The sequence below is a fragment of the Penicillium lagena genome (assembly GCF_028827675.1).
Source record: "Penicillium lagena strain IBT 129212 chromosome Unknown utg000001l_segment0_segment0, whole genome shotgun sequence".
Lineage (NCBI taxonomy): Eukaryota > Fungi > Ascomycota > Eurotiomycetes > Eurotiales > Aspergillaceae > Penicillium > Penicillium lagena.
Window position 1 is genome coordinate 4022068 of NW_026623222.1, and position 15956 is coordinate 4038023.

The 15956-nt window shown below is 48.9% G+C and overlaps 8 protein-coding genes across 8 annotated transcripts; 5 read left to right on the forward strand and 3 right to left on the reverse strand.

Moving 5' to 3' along the window:
• Positions 1-555: 555 nt before the first annotated feature.
• On the forward strand, positions 556-3331 carry N7510_001766 (uncharacterized protein; the record flags this gene model as incomplete). Its single annotated transcript, XM_056973693.1, has 8 exons — positions 556-646; positions 702-843; positions 908-1130; positions 1198-1290; positions 1345-1540; positions 1599-1688; positions 1744-2336; positions 2390-3331. The coding sequence occupies 8 exons, from the start codon at positions 556-558 to the stop codon at positions 3329-3331; spliced, it is 2370 nt and encodes a 789-aa protein (XP_056838810.1).
• A 446-nt stretch (positions 3332-3777) lies between these two features.
• N7510_001767 (uncharacterized protein) lies at positions 3778-4595 on the forward strand (the record flags this gene model as incomplete). The annotated part of the gene is made up of 2 exons (XM_056973694.1): positions 3778-3930; positions 4119-4595. The coding sequence occupies 2 exons, from the start codon at positions 3778-3780 to the stop codon at positions 4593-4595; spliced, it is 630 nt and encodes a 209-aa protein (XP_056838811.1).
• Positions 4596-4716: 121 nt separating this feature from the next.
• N7510_001768 (glycosyltransferase) lies at positions 4717-6958 on the forward strand (the record flags this gene model as incomplete). Its single annotated transcript, XM_056973695.1, has 5 exons — positions 4717-4939; positions 5021-5780; positions 5834-6455; positions 6514-6652; positions 6711-6958. 5 exons carry the CDS (start codon positions 4717-4719, stop codon positions 6956-6958), a joined length of 1992 nt encoding a protein of 663 aa, XP_056838812.1.
• A 302-nt stretch (positions 6959-7260) lies between these two features.
• N7510_001769 (Hexose carrier protein) lies at positions 7261-8836 on the forward strand (the record flags this gene model as incomplete). Its single annotated transcript, XM_056973696.1, has 2 exons — positions 7261-7670; positions 8746-8836. 2 exons carry the CDS (start codon positions 7261-7263, stop codon positions 8834-8836), a joined length of 501 nt encoding a protein of 166 aa, XP_056838813.1.
• Positions 8837-9113: 277 nt separating this feature from the next.
• On the reverse strand, positions 9114-9854 carry N7510_001770 (sugar O-acetyltransferase; the record flags this gene model as incomplete). Its single annotated transcript, XM_056973697.1, has 3 exons — positions 9114-9420; positions 9473-9691; positions 9751-9854. The coding sequence occupies 3 exons, from the start codon at positions 9852-9854 to the stop codon at positions 9114-9116; spliced, it is 630 nt and encodes a 209-aa protein (XP_056838814.1).
• A 564-nt stretch (positions 9855-10418) lies between these two features.
• N7510_001771 (DUF202 domain-containing protein) lies at positions 10419-11291 on the reverse strand (the record flags this gene model as incomplete). The annotated part of the gene is made up of 3 exons (XM_056973698.1): positions 10419-10511; positions 10567-10850; positions 10946-11291. 3 exons carry the CDS (start codon positions 11289-11291, stop codon positions 10419-10421), a joined length of 723 nt encoding a protein of 240 aa, XP_056838815.1.
• A 2046-nt stretch (positions 11292-13337) lies between these two features.
• Positions 13338-14274, forward strand: N7510_001772 (class I SAM-dependent methyltransferase; the record flags this gene model as incomplete). The annotated part of the gene is made up of 3 exons (XM_056973699.1): positions 13338-13382; positions 13435-13718; positions 13773-14274. 3 exons carry the CDS (start codon positions 13338-13340, stop codon positions 14272-14274), a joined length of 831 nt encoding a protein of 276 aa, XP_056838816.1.
• Positions 14275-14293: 19 nt separating this feature from the next.
• Positions 14294-15941, reverse strand: pfa4 (putative palmitoyltransferase with autoacylation activity Pfa4; the record flags this gene model as incomplete). The annotated part of the gene is made up of 6 exons (XM_056973700.1): positions 14294-14700; positions 14754-14832; positions 14882-15181; positions 15304-15430; positions 15507-15874; positions 15927-15941. The coding sequence occupies 6 exons, from the start codon at positions 15939-15941 to the stop codon at positions 14294-14296; spliced, it is 1296 nt and encodes a 431-aa protein (XP_056838817.1).
• Between the last annotated feature and the right edge of the window lie 15 nt (positions 15942-15956).

The window sequence follows — 15956 nt, forward strand, 5'->3', positions numbered from 1 at the left end:
AGGCTAGTCAGCTCGTAAGAACACATGATAGGGCCATCAAAGAGAAAGTGACCACAATACGCGGATCTATTATAATCGTCGGCTTTAGTGGCAAAATACATCTGAAACTCAACAGGGTTGCTCAGGTCTTAGAGTCTGCCTTATCCGGCCGCTAACTAGTGGCTTTACACAGCACGATCGATCTGCACAGTACCTGCGCAGTACAACGTAGATCGTGTGTTTCAGATAACTGGTTAACGTGCCATTGAAATCTAGCATCCCTTCCTGTACCTGAGCCCAGAATCCGATTGAACTTCAGTAGTTCTCAGTGTGCGAAAATCTCTATGATATGCTTTATTTGCAAATAAGCTGAATGATAATTCTAAATATAACATGATGCCTATCATGATGTAGGCACAGGTTGCCACCAAGCTCTAGTAACTATTTAGTTCTTGATACAAATATAGACCCCTGTCTGGGGGCTGTCGCTGAAGTATCCCTAGTCGAGAATATAAAGTCCGTGGTATTCTCACAAGGTCTTTTCCTTTTGAAAAGCCACCTCAATACCTGGCAAAGATGAAGGTTCCTTTCCAAAAGTTGTTGCCAACGCTGGCGTTGGCTTCCTACGGCAATGCCTGGGTTCTTGACTCAGCATGCGATACTCTTGGTAATGCATTTGCGCCCAGTTATATTGATTCAGTTGGCTGATACTGTATACGCAGGGGCGACCGATGTGGTTACAACTGGCATGAACGATGCTTTCGCACTTGCTCAGGCTGGATTAGACGTATGGAATTCCCTTAACAGCGGGACACATACCCAGGCAGAGCTTGACCTTCTTGAAAATATGTTCGCATGGGCTGTGTCAGACGACAATGGTCAAAAAAAGCGTCAACACCGACCATCCAAATTGGAACTACATCCAAAGTGTCTTCAGCGGCGTGATGGGCTTTGAAACTCTGAAGTCAAGTAAGAAAGGGTTACCCTCTACTGAAGTGATTATATACTGTGATTACTCTCGGTACAAGACGAATAGGAATTGCGAGGGACAGAGGAAACTTGGGTTCGCTTGCGATACAGATAATAATCAGATCGCTAGAATGGGAATGTCTTGGCACGGTTGCAAGAATGTCAAGACATCAGGTATCATGGTAAGTGGTCCTCCTATCTGCCCTGATATTTCAGCTCACTCCCCTGCAAATACTAATAACCAAAAAGGGAATGACTGATCTGAATCTTTTTTCCGCCGCACAAATTGATATCTGCAAAGGCTATCTGGAATTCTTCACCAAGGGCGAGAAAAAGTTTTTGGTGAGATCTGATCTATGGTACCAAAACACACCTTTACTGAACGTTTCTTTCTAGACGTCTTTGAATATTGTCGAGAGGCTTTTTAAGCCCGTGAGCAACTATTTTACTAAAAAGGCGCTATCGACCCCGATCGATGGCCTCGCCTTGTTCGACCACACGATGCTCCATGAGATGACTCATGCTGTGAAGAATCGCGGGGGAGACCAAGATACTGCCACAGATGATAGTGGAGGGATGTTTAAAAGCTATGGTATGCCAATATTGTCTTCATTATTGTCATTGTTTAGAATGCCTCTAATACTTCTTAGGTTGGAAGAATTGTATGACCTTGGGGCAATCCCTATCATCCAACGCAGACGCATATAAGAATGCGGAGAGCTTTGCGTACTTTGGGCTTGGTTAGTCTTTCATTTAACAATATATTGATTTATCATCAACTAACATTGAGATTAGTTGCAAGATTGATGCATCCCCCAGGTGGTCAGCCTGGGAAAACTGCAACCAAGGATGGCAATGTTGTCGATCTCAGCGAATACCAATCGCACAACCAGCAGAATATTGGCTTAGAGGCTCGCAACGAGCTAAGTGGGAATGAACCCAACCCCATGAAGCCCGACCACAAGAAGCCCAACCACAAGAAGCCCGACCACAAGAAGCCCGATCACAAGAAGCCCGATCACAAGAAGCCCGAACCACTTTCTCCTAGTTCCCCTTCAAGCACCATACCCCATCACAACGGGACTAGGAGTATCAGTGGCATACCTGGGCCATCCACCCCCCTTCTACCTACTACGACTTCATCTAAGACGGATTCAACCTCGAAGCAACCGGGCAGTGCTTCACAAGCATCCGGGAGTGGGCAACCTAGTGACCCTTCCAAAACACTTGGAGGTGGACACTCTAGCATTCCATCCCAGACGCTTAGCAGTGCGTCCAATTCATCACCAGACCCGAGCTCAGGTGCGGGAGGCCCAACAGGCTCCTCGTCAACCCCAGGCATCACCTCTGCGCCTAGCACTTCATCACCTAGTGCAATTCCATCAACTGTAAGCTTATACAACCTGTTTATTGTGTACTTTTCTGATTATAATTGGGCTAGGTTATACCTATCACTAGCGGGGACTCAAGCACACAAATCACCTACGTCTCGACTCGCACTAGCTCTGAAGGTGGGCGACCTACCCCAGTGTGGATTTGCACAGGATCCCTTTGCGATCAGGGTAGCAAGTGCATTATCCCGGCCTTTTGTTCGGATGAAAGTGGCAGCGGCGCATCCTGGGGGCTTTGCTGCAGTTGGACTCCAGACCTCCCCTCAGATGGTGGAGGTGGTCCCCCTGCAGGTGGACCTTCGCCAGGACCCGGGGATGGAGGTGACGACAATCCGTCTCATTCTTCAGATTCAGAATCATCTACTAGCAGCGATGGCAGCTCTAGTAGCAGTGACAGTACTACGACCACCACACCAAGCACTAGTGCTAGCAGTACAAGCACTCCCAGCAGTACGAGCACTCCCAGCAGTACGAGCACTCCCAGCAGCACGAGCAACCCCGGCAGTACGAGCACTCCCAGCAGCACGAGCACCCCCGGTAGTACGAGCACTCCCAGCAGCACGAGCACCCCCGGCAGTACGAGCACTCCCAGCAGTACGAGAACTCCTCGCAGCACGAGCACTCCCAGAAGCTCTGTCTCAGCTGCAACGGAAAGTGCAATCTATGACAACTGGAATTGGATGCATGACAGTAACTGGCTGAATGAGCAGCAATCTGCGCTCCATGCGATGCTTTCTGCAACCGGTTCTGCCTCTTCTTCTTCTCGGAGCAGTAGTACTCCTCTCAAAACCAGAACTTCCAGAATTTCCAGGACTTCCAAATCTTTCACAACCAAGCCCAAAGGTTCATCACCGCCAGGGATACCGGGGGGTACTAGTATTCCATACACACCCACTGACCCAGGCACTCCTATCTCGTTCACACCTGAATCAGATACACCGACACCCACACCGAGTGATTATTACTACTATGATCCCTTCTACCCATTCTAGAGCGAGATTGTCGCAGGCAACTTCGGGCTGGTGATGAGGATAATAAACATATATGGTTTTGTATGTGGAATCAACGTCTTTCGTTAGAATGTAATACAAATTGATTTATTTTTTTTTATATTTTTTATGCATAATAGTATTGGTTTTATTTTGAGCCGAGTCTTTTCATTCTCGGGATTTTAGTGGAAGCTCCCGGGAAGCCGGAGGTTTGGTAGAATCACAACTGGACGTCTGACATCATTGACTACCATCATAAAGTGATTGCAAATCTGACCTCACTAAAAAAAAAAAAAAAAGAAAGATCGCGCATACAAACACTATGCACAAATACTCAAAAAACCTCCAATGAGATCGCGCGTGCAGATAACTTTTGCTCTCACATAAATCGACTTGTCTCTTTGTCCCATCTATAGCACCACCGCATCTGGCGTCGACTTTTACGAGACATGTCCTCGGTAGCACCGGCTACTACACGGGAAGTAAACCACCAAGATGAGGGCATTCGGTCAGATGACTGGCCCGAGGATATTAGCCAGCCGTATTCGCGGGAGAGCGATCGAGTACTATTTAGCCAAGATGGGCTGGACACCGGGGTCACGGTGCTAGGTTAGTGGCATGCTTGTTCGTGTTCGCATATGCGCGCAAAATATGTGCTGACCAGCCCTTTTTACATAATGCAGGGGACGGGCGGTTGGACATTCACATCAACGAGCACAAGCCAAGCATCGCGGGATTATTGAACCAGCTTAAGCGCACTCCCTTGCCTTCTGATTTAGAACAAATCCAGGGTGCGGAAGGCACCGAGCCAGCTTCAAAAGAAGATGGGAAGTATTTCCCACTGCAGCTCAACATCGTCATCCAGATCATTGGTTCTCGTGGGGATATCCAACCATTCGTCGCTCTCGGGAAAGAACTGAAAGCTCACGGTCATCGGGTCCGACTTGCAACACATCTTGCGTTCCGAGATTTTGTCAACGAGAGCGACTTGGAGTTTTTTGACATCGGAGGGGATCCGGCTGAATTGATGGCGTTCATGGTAAAGAATCCTGGGCTTATACCCGATTTCAAGACCATTCGCAGCGGTGCCATTCAAAAGCGTCGACGAGAGATGAACCAGATTATCCACGGATGCTGGAAGTCATGCTTCGAGACAGGCGATGGCACACATCTCCATCAGATCAAGGAAGATCCTTGGAGCGACTCAGTGGATTATCGAAGGCGGTCATTTGTTGCGGACGCGATCATCGCCAACCCCCAAGCCTAGCGCATATTCATTGCGCACAACGACTTGGGATTCCTCTCCATATCATGTTTACGTGAGTATTTTCCTTTGATATACGACGGGAATCTCTTCCAGAACAGCGGGCTGACCGAATGAACACAGAATGCCCTGGTCACCGACCCAGTCTTTTCCACACCCTCTAGCTATCGTCCATCACCAAAACTGCAAACCAACTGTTGCAAATTTTGTTTCCTATGCTGTCGTAGACATGATGGTATGGGAAGGCTTGGGAGATTTGATCAACAAGTTCCGCAAAACCGCCCTCTCATTGGACCCTCTAGATACGATCACGGCACCGAGTTTGATCAATCGACTGCAAATCCCGTGTGCATATCTGTGGTAAGAATGTCCGGACGCTTCAAGTCTCAGAGATGGTGATTAATGGTCCGAGTACCACAGGTCCCCAGCATTACTCGGAAAGCCTCCAGATTGGCCAGAGAAAATTGATATCTGTGGCTTCAGCTTTCTTCCTTCCGAATCAGACTATACACCTCCAGCAGAAATCGAGGCCTTTCTCAGAGCAGGACCAGAACCAATATATGTTGGGTTTGGATCTATCGTGGTGGATGACCAAATCAAATTGACCAAGATCGTATTTGAGGCGATCAAAAAAACCGGACAACGAGCCCTGGTCTCAAAAGGCTGGGGAAACCTTGGAATCGACGATGTGGATGTGCCTGACAATATTCTCGTTATCGGTAGTTGTCCCCACGATTGGCTCTTTCGACAGGTGAGCGTCGTGATACATCATGGTGGAGCAGGCACGACAGCCGCGGGACTCGCCCTTGGCAAGCCGACCATCATAATTCCCTTCTTTGGAGACCAGCAGTTTTGGGGGAGTATTGTTGCAAGAGCCGGTGCTGGCCCAAGGCCGATTCCTCATAAGCAGCTTACAGTGGATAAGTTGAGTGAAGCGATTGAGATGGCTTTAAAACCTTCCACACAAAAGAAAGCACAGATGATTGGAAACAAGATGAAAAATGAATCTGGAGTTCGCGACGCGGCACGCAGTTTTCATAAACACCTCGATCTACAGTCTTTGAGATGCGCCATATGCCCATCCCGACCCGCAGTTTGGCAATTGAAGCACACGGGAATCAAGCTAAGTGCCTTCGCCGGAGCAGTTTTAGTAGAGATGGGAAGGGTCAAACCTGAAGAGGCTGTTTTGTAAGTTTCAGGCAACCAGATTGTCGCAGTGCATTTACTAACGAGTCATCTAGACACCGTCCAATGGAATATGATACATATCGTGACCCAGCTGGACCGATAAGTGCAGGAGCTCAAGTCCTTTTTGGCGCCATCGCCAACTTTTTGATCGGGTTGGCGGATGTACCAACGGAAATCGTGACAGATATCGTGTCTACTGGTCGCGCATTAGGACATCCGCATGATCACTTTGACCCTCGTTCCAATTGTCGTCTTGGAAGATCGTCTCCTAGGGAAGAATCAGAAAGTGATGAAGAGCAGAATGAAAGAGAAATCGAAGACAGAATGGAGGGCAATCAGGCAAATACACTTTATGAAGACGAACAAGAAGAAGCAGCAAACGGTGACCTGTTTGATTCGACCCTGGAACGAAAAGACAGTCTGCGGCTTGAAAAACAACAAACGATGAGTAGTGAAATGGAAAAATCCAAGCCACACAACGTTTTTTCTGAGGTGGCGATTCATGGAAGCGTTATGTCAATGAAATTTTTGAATTTAGTCATTTGGCTTCCAACAGATTTGTCACTCAGTTTGGCGAAGGGGTTTCACAATGCTCCCAAGCTATACCATGATCCGATGGTTAAGCGCATCCCAACCATCACGGGCGTCCACAGTGGATTTAGAGCCGCAGGAAGTGTATGTTCCAGTGTTGTCACTGCCGTTGAATTCAGAACGTTTGCTGACTCTAAAGCAGGAATTCAAAGATGGATTTTACTATGGTATAACCGGGCTAGTCACTCAACCTCGGTTCGGATACAAGCACAGTGGCACTAAGGGTCTGTTCAAGGGTGTCGGAAAAGGCGTAGGTGGAGTCGTGTTCAAGCTACCAGCCGGTATGTGCGACGTGATATTTTGTCTCAGTCAGACATATGCTAATCACCTTTTGATCAGGACTTTGGGGGCTTGCAGGCTATCCTTTGGCCGGGCTGCGCAGGCGGCTTCTTGAATCCATCGGCAGATCCCAACAATGTCAAATTATCAAGTCTAGAATTACCCAAGGGCACGAAGAAATGAGAGCCTCCTCTGCTGAGGAGAGAGCGGAAGTGGCCAGGAGATGGATTGCCGTTGAGGAAGAGTTGGAGAATGCAAGGAGACGGCAAAACCATTTGCATTTTCACCATAACGGCCACGAACAATGACTTTCACTGTGCGACCCGGATGCACATATTTTGACCTTCTGGTTACCCCGTACTGTGGCGTTTAAGTGTCTACGTAATGGACGGAGCATTAAAGAAATCCACGATTCTCAGGTACTGGTCGACGGAGTTCTGGCCGGTCCACTGAAGATCTCCTTCATATCCGGTCCAAGGGGTCGGTCGGAGTTGAACCGACTGGGGTTTACCCGGGGTATTGACTTGTGGAGTAACGACGAAACTATAAAGCAAGCATCTGGCCCGGCAGACAACTCCCCGAGAACTGTACTTTTCAATCGATTGTCACCATGGCCTCTTCAAATGTTGGGTCACCGACTTACATGGGCCTTAAGGGCCAAAATCTCGTCTACGCTGTGACAGCTTGCTGCTCATTCGGGTTCCTTCTGTTTGGCTACGATCTAGGTTTTATGGGAGGACTGACGACCTCCCCCGAATTCCTAGCGGTATTCGGCAACCCTAGCGCATCGCTGCTTGCTTTCCTAGTCGCCTCTTACGAAGTCGGGGCCCTCTTGGGGGCGCTGTTCCAGTTCCTCCAAGGAGACCGATTCGGACGAAAACCGAACAACATGGCGGGCGCAGTAATTGTTTCCATTGGTGCCATTCTGCAATCGACTTCATCCGGACTTGCGCAATTTTTAGTCGGGCGCATTGTGGCCGGGTTTGGGCTGGGCATGATGACAACCGTCATCCCCATTTGGTTATCGGAATGCAGCATGCCCAAATCGCGAGGCCGCATGATGGCGATGCAGTTGTCAAATCTAATTTTTGGCTTGATCTTGGCGAACTGGCTTGACTATGGCATGGCTAAATACGCTGGCTCCGTGCAGTGGCGGTTTCCATGCGCCTTCCAGGTTGTCTTTTGTATTATTGTTCTTGTATTCATGCCATTTCTCCCAGAATCTCCACGATATCTTTGTGCTAAAGGGCAGATCGACCGAGCTCGAGTCTCACTTGCTGCCTTACGAGCTGGATATCCGAACGATACGCCCATTGTTGAGGAACTGAAGGAAATCCAATACGCGATTGCAGTTGAAGCCGAGGAGGCCGGGTCGTGGGCGGATGTGTTCAGAGACAATGGCATTAGCGGAAACACGCGCGTTGCAATTGGCTTTGCCGCCAACTTTTTCCAACAATTGTCTGGCGTGAATGTCATGTCTTCACTTGGCCCCTATGTTTTCGAGGACTCGATCGGGATGTCGCGCAACGATGCGATGCTCGTCTCTGGTGGCCTGCAGATATTTTACTTCCTCAGCAGCTTGATTCCTTGGTTTGTTATTGACCGGGTCGGACGTCGTCGTCTGTTTATGATCGGGTCTGCGGGTATGGGGACCTGTATGCTTCTTTCGGCCATCTTCGTCGGCATTGGAACTACAGGCCTCGGATATGCCGCTGCGGTCGCACTCTATATCTTCCAGACTTTCTTCACTCTGGGCTGGCAGTCAAATATGTGGATCTACCCAAGTGAGCTCCTGCCACTCAAACTTCGACTGCGTGGTGGTGCTTTAGCCGTTGTCTCACAATGGCTATTCACATTCTTAGTGGTTGAAATCACCCCCCCCGATGATTACCAATATCGGCTATAAGAGTTACATTGTGTTCGCTGTTATAAATTTTGCAACTGTACCTTTTGTCTACTTTTGCTTCCCGGAAACGAGCAAGATGCCTCTCGAAGCGATCGATTTGTTCTTTGCTGACCGCAACGGCGAACGGCCCTCGATCTTCCAGGTTGTACGCGACTCGAAGAATAAAGAGTTCGTGGATGAAGTTCAGAGGCAGCTTCAGGACCGAGCGAGGATGAGAACTATTACGAAAGACGGGCTCGCAGAGGACAAGGCTGAACAGGTTGAACTAGAGAAGGTTTGACGCAAACTGACTGTTTAAATGGAAATTTAAGTCATCTGTTTCGAACAATAATTATGTTAATGAGGTATTTTACATGTGAAAGTGTAATTCAGTAATTCGGTCCAAGTCCGAGAGTGTACTACAGGATGAAGACAATAGCCGGTCAATCTGGAGTAATTCGCGTTTGAGTTTACCTGATAAGCCTTTTTTGTTCGTTGGTTGGGAAGGCCTGAGTCCTAAAGTTTGTTTGTAACAGAACGGCAAGTGGCCGAGCAGCTTTACCACCGAATTCTCTAGCTCACTGCGCGGACCTGATTACTCGAGCAGGACTGCCAACAGCAACGCTAAAGGGTGGAATGTCTCTTTTAACCACAGAACCAGCACCAATCGAACTTCCTTCGCCAATTGTCACACCAGCCAGGATAATAACATTAGCTCCAATCCAACAATCATCGCCGATAGTAATTTCTCTCGTGAATTCCAGCCCTGGATGTGCCCTTCGCGCTTCGATTTGCGTCTCATGCTCGCCTGTGATGATGCTGACATTGGGACCAATTGACACATTGTTGCCGATAGTCACCAGTCCACAGTCAAGGACAGTCAGACTACATAATGCATCAGTGTTTTAGATCGTCCAATAAGGCTAGCAAAACTCACTGGAAGTTTGCATAGAACCCGTCACCTACACTGATGTTGCATCCGTAATCCACGAATAAAGGAGGTTCAACATATATTCCCTTCCCAGCATGCCCGAAGAGTCTTCTCAATATGTCTTCTTGTGAGGAGGTGTCTTTCTGCTGCGGGGCGTTGAGCTCAGTCATCAAAGTCCTTGCCCGTGACCGACCCTCTATAAGCTCGGGTGCCAGAGGATTGTATCTGTAACGTGGCACGTTGATTAGACTGACAGCTTATTATCTAGTGTTAAAGTCCCTTACAGCATTCCGGATATCATTCGTTCATACTCCTCTCCCCAACAGACATCTCGGAGAGCCCGAGCTTTTTCAATAAGCTCCTGATTGTTTTCGGTAGCTGGAATCATGTCGGAGAGGTGTGCCGATAATCAGTTGGATCTCTTCACCGATAAAGTATTATGATTCTGTCTCACGAGAAATCAAGCTGCTTTAGTATTTAAACCAATGTTTTGTCTCCGAATACGAGACGCGTGATTCCTTAATCGCTGATTATCGGAGTCTCGGCCCTGGTCTCCGTGGGCGGGCTGATGTGAGATGAGCCTCCGATCCCATTTGGCCGAGTCCATGCTAGTAACGCAACAGTGGGGACAAAAAGCAATAGGGGACTTGTGAGCAGTGTGGGCAACTTATACATTCAAAGACCGTGTTGTGCCTCATGCCACTGTGGACTATGTAGATAGGTTGAAGATAGTACGGTTTTGTCATTTCGCTTGTCCGAACATTCCTTTAGTCTTTTAAGCTCACATCATCCTTTGCTTCGCAAACAGAAAACAACAGCTGTATCCTTGCTCTCATCCAGGGCCATTATCCAGAAACATTAAATCGAGCCCAAAGGGTATATTTTGCTCAATATTCTTCCAATCCAGATACCATCCCAAATGCATGAAAACCGATCAAACGTAAGCGATGATTCACCAGCGCATTAGACGGCCGATTAATGAAGGGGCTGCGGCATCGAGTTCGACCACAATGGCAATTGAAAGAACCAAGGTCGTCGTAATAACCTGGGAATAGTGAGTTGGTTTCCCAAGTGGCTTTGAGATGTGCAAAACTACTTACCAAAAACAATAATATCCCCACCATATTTACTTCCCATCCGCCGGCATGGATCTTGCCTAATGCAACAGCACTCTGTTGCTTCCAAAACCGATAGGCACCAATCAAGGCCACCAGAAGAGCGACGCAGTGGCAGGCGACAGATAATGGAATACCGACTTGTTCAAATCGCAAACTGTTCTGTTGCGATTTGCTCTGCTGCAGGCGAAAAAGCTGCGCGATAAGCACGCCTTGCATAGCAATGACTGTCGATGTACGAACGTAGGCCAAGAACGTTCGCTCCAGAGCTATATGGACTGTCAGTGCCGAGAATTATATCTAACATTTAAAAAGTCGAGAAAGCGAGCGATCATCGAAAGGATTGAAATGTCCATGAACTTACCAAAATGATCTCGATTACTTTTCTGTGACACAGTTAATGTAACATGTCGTGTCCAGAAGCGGGTAATTTTGCCCCAAAGCCCCTTCCGCGATTCACGGGCCTGTCGAATGCTGGCATGCGATACGATGCGGCGAGAGGGTGGTTGTCGGTACTCCTCGCCTGACGAAGCAGACGGCGAGGAATAATCCAACTCGTCGTCCTCGCGGGTCTGGATCTCGTGCAGTTCGAGGGCCTCGCGCTGGTCGTCATGGCTACTGCTGTCGTGGGAAGAACGCGGGCGGGAGTCCCGGACAACTGCGGTGGAGGGCCGCTCCGGCTCCGATGACTGACCGGAAGGCTCTGTCATGGTCGTGGCCGATAGTCCAGCTGGGTTGGCATTGCTCGCAGAATCTTTTTTCTGTTTGCCTGCAGGATTTTGTGAGGAGGCGGAGAGGTCCAAGCAGGAAAATGTCAACCAGTCGGCCCTTCACACCTGTCCCCGGTCGGTTGGAGCCGAAATGCCCCGCAAGGGCCGCTCTCAGTCCGGGGTGTACAGGACGGTTGCTGATGGACTGGCAAGGACGAAGAAAAATGCATTTTGATGTTAAGACGAAGTCAGTAATGCAAATGGCCCGTTCCAAGCACCTTTATCATGTTTCTGGCCTGCAATGATGGGTGCTTGTCCAACATTCCAATCTGGCCAATCACAGCCCCCCTGCCATGATTGCATCATTTCGGCTCACGATGTTGAAATGCCCACCCAATTGCGAATGGCTTCGCACGGGAGACATTCTCGCCTACTTGTTCCTAGGGATAGAATGAACTATTCTGACCACAGCGGCCGTCAATGTCTCGGAAACGACTAATCTCAAGCTCACTAACAATCATCGTTACACAAGATTCCGCCTCTCTCCCTGGACATCTGAACGATTGGCCAAAATTGCCCAGATGCATATGCAATTAAGCTTAAATTAACATGTCGGCCCTAAAGCACGCCATTTGCGGTCAACCAAGGGGGCTGATAGGTCCCATTCCGCACGCCAAGGACCACTCTGCGCCATCCATCAAGCCTTCTGCACTTGCTCAATATTCAACCACTGCATTCGCTTCTCATCGAACACTTCGCCGCTACAGGGGGAGATTTTATCGAATAACGACGCATTTAGGAAGACCTTCCCGGGGGCCAGGGGTGTCTTGTTAAACGCGGGACTGCCATGGTGTGTCAATAATGAGATAGCCATCAGCCAAGGGCTAGGTTACCTTCCGCAGTTGGAACAGAAATATCGCTTTCACAGAGAGACTGATTAGCGCCGATAGTGTTTAAAGGACGAACATGAGAAACGCCAGTGCTTAGGCTACCTTGACAACGTTTCCACTGGAAGTGTTTTTGTCCTCGTAGATCTTCAGCGCGTTCATGGGATCTTCAACAGTCATTTCGGCTTCGCCAGCCATATAATTGATCGCAAAGGCTATTTATTCACCATCAGCCAGGTAATTTCCATTCATATCTTTTCTCCATGGAAGTTATCACTCACGACCGCCGGCTCTCTTGCAGCATGCACTAGATAGCCTGTCAGCATGTCGATGCCCGCGTTAGAGGCTCTTGGTGCTTCACCAGTGGCAGATGACCGAGTTGGGTGGCTGCTCAGGAAGAGTGATGCGAACACTCTCGCAGTTACAATGGCCGGTATACACCATACTCAGAAGCAGATGGGTGTAGATGGAGAGGGTGGGTTTGCAAAATGTCAGACTCGAGGCAGCCCTACCAAACTATCAAGTGCGGGGGAGAAGGCGCGTCAACTAACTAGTACTGTACGATCCCTAAGGTAGGCTTTAAATATTTCGTTCTTTGCCTGGTGGTGACAAGGAAGGTAATCTCAAAGCAATCGTCCGGTAACGAATATAACCTCATTTGATATTTGATGTTACACACTTTAGTCTTCCCCAACCATTACTGTGCGTGGGCTTGTGGTTCCTGCGTTTTCTAATTGGTGGCTGCCTTCGCCGCGATTACACCGGACAGGGGGGCTCTTGTACGTAATAGTAGTATATTCGCTATTCTGGAAGTTGACGAATTTTCGGTTTACTGTATGAATCATCTACTAATTCCCGAGATTTTATTCGATACATCTGGTGGGGATATGAAGAATGCTCGGTGTTGCTGGAGACTGGGGGGCCGATATCGGCCGGTATCGGCGCCATTGTACTAAGCTGTGTCGGTCGCGCCCTAAACAGTGAAGTATAAAAAGAAAACTCGCCGGCTGGTATAAAAGACAAACCCAAACAATTCATAGACCTGTTGCTCCTGGTTCACAAAAACACCTTGGAGATCGTCTTCACTGTTCGTTATTCTTCTGCCCCGCGCTGAGGCAACTCCAACTTCTCCACAGACTCCTGCAAGCTGTCAAGCAACATGGCACCCAATAACGATGCTACTAAAGACCACTGGTCCTCGGAGGTATGCTCCTTGATGGAATCTTCTTTTCTATATTTCTTAACGATATCATTAGGCATACGCCAACTCAGCATCTTTCGTCCCGAAGCTGACCCAGACCCTGCTGAAATACCTCGACCCCACACCGACCGATAAAGTTCTAGATATTGGCTGTGGTGATGGCAAGTTCACCGAGAATTTTCTGCCGGCCGTAGGCTCCGTGCTGGGTATTGACTCTTCGGCTGCCATGATCGACTTCGCCACTAAGAACTACGAGAGCCCCAAAGCGAAGTTCCGAGTTGTCGATTGCCGATTTCTGGAGAACGATCCATCTATTGTGGATGGAAGCTATGACAAAGTGTGAGTATCTACTGATGATGCATTGTCTTTTTTCTTTATCTAATATAGAGCTAGGATCTCCAACGCGGCCCTCCACTGGATTCTCCGCGATGAAACAACTCGGATGTCCACCATCCGAGCAGTCCACGGCTGTCTGAAGTCCGGCGGTACGTACGTCTTTGAGATGGGAGGACACGGCAATGTGGCTGAAGTTCAAACCGCACTCATCCATGCCCTCGTGCAGCAAGGTATCTCCGTCGAAACGGCCAGAAAGACAAGCCCTTGGTTCTTCCCGTCCGATGTGTGGATGAAAAATGCATTGGAAGAGGTGGGATTTCACGTGGAAAAGGTGGAACTCGAGTACCGCCCTACTAAGCTGACTACCTCCGCCAACGGTGGTCTGGAGGGTTGGGTAAGACTGATGGGTGCGCAGTTCCTGGAGATCCTCCCTACAGAGAAGCAGGAAGTCGTCGTTCGTCAGGTGTGTGATGTACTCCAGACGGCTGTGACTCGGGTTGAGGATGGGAGTCAGTGGCTGGGTTACGTGCGCCTGAGAGGCATCGCCAGAAAGGTCTGATAGTCGATTCTGAATTATATCACTGTTTTCTTTGCTTTCGTTGTTCGATAAGGACAGCCAACGGAATATCTTCCTCATCGTAGAATTCGACATCTTCGTCGACTCCAAAATCGCGCAGTCGCTCTCCCTCGGAGTTGCGCCAGGATTCCTCGCCTTCATCAGAGGCAATTGCAGACGCACGTTCCGGAGAAACCTCACGCTCTTCTTCATCGTCTTTGAGTTCCTTGTAACGATCATAGAATCTCTTTCGACGTTGGACTCCCTCGGATGGTCTCTGGCGCTTCATATCTTCCGATTGACGACGCTGGAAAGCCTCAACTTCTTCCCTTGCAGAGGCGTATATCTGCGGCATTTGAGGTTCCTGTTTGGCACTCGTTGGCAAAGGAATTCGATCTGGATCTGGTGGTGGCCATGAGACACCGGGGCCTTCGTGGGTGCCAGTTAGCGGGTGACATTTTTATCCAGAGGACGGAACCTACTCTCGAAACCATTCACCTCGAAATCCCAGCCTGAAGAACGGTTAGGTGTGAAAGCGAGTGGCCAGAACCAGCTTATAAACTAATGCATGGGTAAGCCAAAAGGATCACGTGTAACAAGTTGAACTGACGTTAGAGCTTCCTCCCATGCCTTGTTTGATGTTGGCCCAGATGCCAATATCATAAGGAAACTCTTGTTGCTTGATGTGAATGCGAACGCCCCCGGGGCCATCGAGATATCCACCTAGGACACGAGCCCGGCGGATCAAGGTGGCATGTCGTTCAATTTCCCAGGATTCAATGGTGGTAGTATTAGATCCGAGAGACCACACGGTTCGGACTAGCAAAACAAACAATGCAAAAACCGTCATGCTGTTGACTATAAATAGAATAGCGAGGTGGCCAAGTTGCACAATTGAAGGGCCAAGGTACTAGGTTGGATGGTCAGTAATCTATTCTCCATGTGCTGTCAATTGGCTTACACTTGGTAGAGCTCTGTTGCCCCAGATTATCGACACTCGATCGAAAAGACAAGTCTCGAGATAGGACATACCGACCACCGCATAGAATAGAAAGCGAGTAAAGTGAGGGAAAGTGAAATACGACACACAGTTGTTTGTCCATGGACAATGGTGGTCCATTTTAGGAATGCATCTACCGAAAAGTTAGTTCCAAGAAGGCTAGATAAGTAATGTTTATCCAAACCTCTTGCAAGTCTTGCAGTGGTGAGCTCTCGGTGGTTTGTAAGCTTCGCACCTGCGACACCATCGCTGGCGACTATGGGCAGAGCCACCGTCCGGCTTTTGACCAGCTGATTCCCTGGGGAGACGACCGGGGTCTGTATAGCAAGCGCGGAAATAGCATATCCAAATGCACAAGGCGAATATATTGATCTTCCAGGCCTCATCTTTTTGGAGTGGTGCTGACTCGAAGTGCAGGAAGAAATATTGCGAGGTGTACGCGAGGAAGCTGATGAGCACGCTGACAGCGGGAATCGCCAGCTGCGAGACGGCAAAATCATCACCATACATGTCTGCAGGGCCGGCAGACGGTGAGAGCTGCTGGGTTGGCCAGATTGTGTTGTTGATTCCGGAGGGAAAGGGAGGCGCTGACTCAGCCAGTGCCTGCGCGTGGCAGTAAGTTAACAGCCCTGCCGTCTGGTTTCTTGTTTCTCACCATCACCAACCTCATCCGTGCTTGATATAT